General features: G+C 51.6%; 1 protein-coding gene across 1 annotated transcript; it reads right to left on the bottom strand.

The window, feature by feature from the left end:
• Positions 1-2,711: 2,711 nt before the first annotated feature.
• On the bottom strand, positions 2,712-3,647 carry DQ04_07821000 (hypothetical protein; the record flags this gene model as incomplete). The annotated part of the gene is made up of 1 exon (XM_009315315.1): positions 2,712-3,647. One exon carries the CDS (start codon positions 3,645-3,647, stop codon positions 2,712-2,714), a length of 936 nt encoding a protein of 311 aa, XP_009313590.1.
• Between the last annotated feature and the right edge of the window lie 403 nt (positions 3,648-4,050).

The raw sequence follows: 4,050 nt of genomic DNA, 5'->3' as shown, positions 1-4,050 counted from the left end.
TCTACCACAGAGATCAACAAGGGTAACAGGAGCGAACTAAAAACACACATAAAGTCACGACCGAACGGCTCGCACGTGGCCGCTTCCGCCGCGACGGCAGGGGCGTCGACAAGGGAGATGGGACGAACAACAAATGCTCCGAGATACGCGCGAACAGACGCACGTATACACATGCATTAATGAGGGCACACACACACACACAGAGAGAGAGAGAGCCATGAAAAGACGACCGGTTCTAATGGAATATTCCCTCCTTGGCTTCTTTCTTTCTTTCCTTCCTTTTTTTTTTGGTTCCGTTCATTTCGTTTTTTTAATTTTAAGTTGTTATTCACTGCGTTCTTGTTTGGTGTTGAAAACTGAAACATATCTGCCTCGTCGAGAGCGCACAATGAGCCACACAGACACACACACACACACATATCTATATCTATCCATCCATATATACACACACACACACATATATATATATATATATAGATAGATATAGATATGGATGGATAGATAGATAGATAGATATGTATATACACATACACACATACAAACAGAGAGACAGACAGACGGCCTCTACCGACACGGCGTGCAGTTTAAACGTCGTGCGTGACGAAGAGCAGTAGAGAGAGAGGGAGAGAGAGAGACGCGACAGGTCTCTACTGGTAAGCGTAGCGTTGTGCTGTGGCATCTCAGAAACCTCCCCGTTTCGTCCCCCGCCTCCCCTGCCGCCCCCGCAGCGGCTCTTCAGGGGGGAATGGAGAAGAAAACAAAACGGCATACGAAGCCGAAACAAACAAACACATAAAAATCAACAAGAGAGAGAGACAGTGGGAGAAAAACCAGAAACAAAACGAAAAAAAAAAAAAAAAAAAAAAAAACAACAACACGGACAAAGTGTGCGGGGGCTTGTGGCGGAACACAGGAGAGACGAAGCCCCCACAAAGGAAAGACATAAACACACACACACACACACGAAAGCAGGGGCATATGTACACACACGCGGGCAGCACCAAACAACACAATGGAACGAAACAGACAACAAAAAAAAAAGGAACGGAACCTCAGTACAATGGCACATAAGAATGATAGGTCAAGGTCGGAAACGCAGCCTCAGCAGCAATAGGATGGGGGAAGGAAAGTGATAAGTGAGCAATACGGGGCGAGAAAGAATGACGGAAAGCAGAAAAAGCCGGAACCCCCCCCNGGGGGGGGGCAAGTTGCCGCTGGTGGTCGCGCGCCCCTCCAAAGCCCCAGCACTTTTCTTCCTCCTTTATGTTGGCCATTTGCTCTCTCTCTCTCTCTCTCTCTCTCTGCGTGTGTGTGTGTGTGTGCACCCGCAGGAGTGTTGCTGCCCAGCAGCGCAGCGACGACGCAAGGCGAAAGGGGGGAACAGCAGCAACGAAGAAAACGAAGATGAATTCAAAACAACAAAACATTTTTCCCAATAGCGGTGGGGGAAGGGCACAAAGCGCACCTCCCACGAACACGTACGGGTGACAACCAACAGCCAACAACACCACCAGCAGCAGCAAATACAGAGAGCAAAACAAACAAGCAAACAACAAAAATAATAATAAAAGGAGCACCTCAAGCTGAAAGCAAACGTAAAGAGCAGCGAAAGAAAAGGAGGTTAGAGACACCACATTAACCAAGAGTTAAAAAGAGATAAAAGAAAGAAGCAGCAGCCACAACACAACAAGAACCACCACTGTCACACAAAACCCAAAAATAAAATAGAAAAAAACAAAAACAAAAGGCCAGTGATAGGTTGCGAAGGGCCCGCACACATTGTCCCTTACCGCCACACCCTTCACGTACAACAATCTTCGTCCCTCTCTCTCTCTCTCGCCCCCACTGTGTGGGAATGGGGAAGTGCCGCACGGCAATACACAACCAACTGCACAGTAAGAGCCGTGCCATTCCCACATACCCGTCTACACCTGCGTTCATTCCTCGTCCTCGCAGGCCCACACACGCTCCCCCTCGCTATATATATATATATATATATGTATCCTTCTCTCTCTCTCTCACACACACAGACACATTCTCACTCTCTCCGTGCTCCTTACTGTCGTATTTAAGCCAAGGTTTACATGCGTCCGCGTGCTGTGTGGGGAATGGCCCCGGCGTACCCGCGGACGGGGCGCCAAGATTTGTGTGGGATCCCACCACCACCACAGCAGCATCTGAAGAAATAAAACAGAAGCCACGACAATAAAGAACGCACATACAGAGACAGAGAGATAACCAGATGCCCAGCAGCTACTGTCACCTACAGGTCCGAGAGACAATGGAAGACACAGCGTACACATACGATACATGAACGGAGAAATAAATACATGGGGGAACACACACACCCTATCCATGTGAAGCAAAAGGAGAGAGAGAGAGAGAGGGCGTGCACCAACTAAAAAAAAATTACACATATATACACCCATAAAATTAAACATGATACTTCTCCCGTTACTATCTCCTAAACACCCGGTGAAGCACTGCAACTGCTTTGTTCTATCCCTTCACGCACACAGATCCATAAAGGGTAGTCCGCAACTACTCGGAGACGTATGAGCGTGGGTCTCGCGTGTGGCGCCATAGAGTCCCCCCTTCTCTTCCAACCTCCTCCTCCGTCTCCTCTTACACGTACAGAGAGGGAGAAGTGAGCAGGGACCCGAAGATCATTATATATATATATATATATAATGTACACAGGGTCGTACTATTCACCCAAAGAGTCTCCTAAAAGCATTCACGAACCTCGATGGTCTGGCAGCACCGTAGCCATGTGCCATATTCTGCATCATGAGGAGGGGCTGCCGATCACGCAGCGGTGAAACGACTGGTGAGTCAACGCGCTTCGTGTGCACGAGCCCGGCAACCCACGCCTCCTGCGATGGATCTCGCTGCCGCCGCCGCCGGTGCTCGCGGTCTCCACCCGGCTTGTTCCTGCCATTCCTCGTCCGCGTTGGCTCCACAGAGTTCGGCTGCGGGCCGCGCGCCACCACTGGCCGCCCGGTGACTGGGGATATGATACAGTTCCCCGGCCGGCGCCCGGAAGCCGGCCCCGAACCGGGCGGTGCAGGCGGTGGTCGCATGCCGTCTACGCCTGGCTGCATACCGTTTGCACCTGGTCGCATGCCGTCTACGCCTGGCTGGATGCCGTTTGTGCCTGGTCGCATGCCGTCTACGCCTGGCCACATGCCGTTTGCACCTGGTCGCATGCCGTCTACGCCTGGCCAAATGCCGTTTGTACCTGGTCGCATGCCGTTCACACCACCGCGCATCATTCCACCATTGTACACCTGGCCGTTGGCAAGCGGCGGAATGCCCCGCGGCGGCACAGAGGTATCGTGCGACTGCGGGCGTATCTTGTTGGGCGGCCGCGGCACAATCGGCAACTGTATGTATGTGCTATTTAGCGTGATATCCGCTGTGGCGCTCTGATTCTGCACCGCGCTTGGTGGCATGCAACGTACGTTCTGGTAATGAGCCGTTTTCACGCCACCACCGTTCACTCCATTCGCAAAGCCCGCTCGTGGGTCTACGGGGCCGCGACCGTTCTGCACCTTCACTGCACCGTGTGGGGGTGCGTGGTGAGGGGGAATGGGAGCGGCACCCAACATATGTGGCCGCTCGCACATGCGTCCAGGGAGCGCCATGGGAATGGGGCTACAGGCCAAGGACGAAAAAAGAGCAATACACAAACAAAACCACCACACACAATACACAACAACAAGGGTCTCTCTTATTATCGCGCTGTTGTGGTTTTTGTTTTTGCTTGTGTTTTCCTACTGCCGCTTCTGGCGATACTCTTTTGCGTACGTATGTATGCACAGGAGTGCCGGTGACCGTGTGCGACTCTGAATTGGAGCGAGGAGAAGAGGGACCGCACCAGATCTCTGTGCGATAGGTGGCTTATATATATATATATATATATATATATGGCCTTATTACGATGTCAATGTGTACGCCGGGCACACTTGTGCACGTAGGGGAACACGAATCTCACACAATACGACAAGAGAGAAAGCGCTGTGTGTTCTTTCACGCCCACTCCCCCCC

Source organism: Trypanosoma grayi (genome assembly GCF_000691245.1).
Source record: "Trypanosoma grayi strain ANR4 Tgr_782_V1, whole genome shotgun sequence".
NCBI lineage: Eukaryota > Euglenozoa > Kinetoplastea > Trypanosomatida > Trypanosomatidae > Trypanosoma > Trypanosoma grayi.
This window is presented reverse-complemented; position numbering and strand designations above follow the sequence as displayed.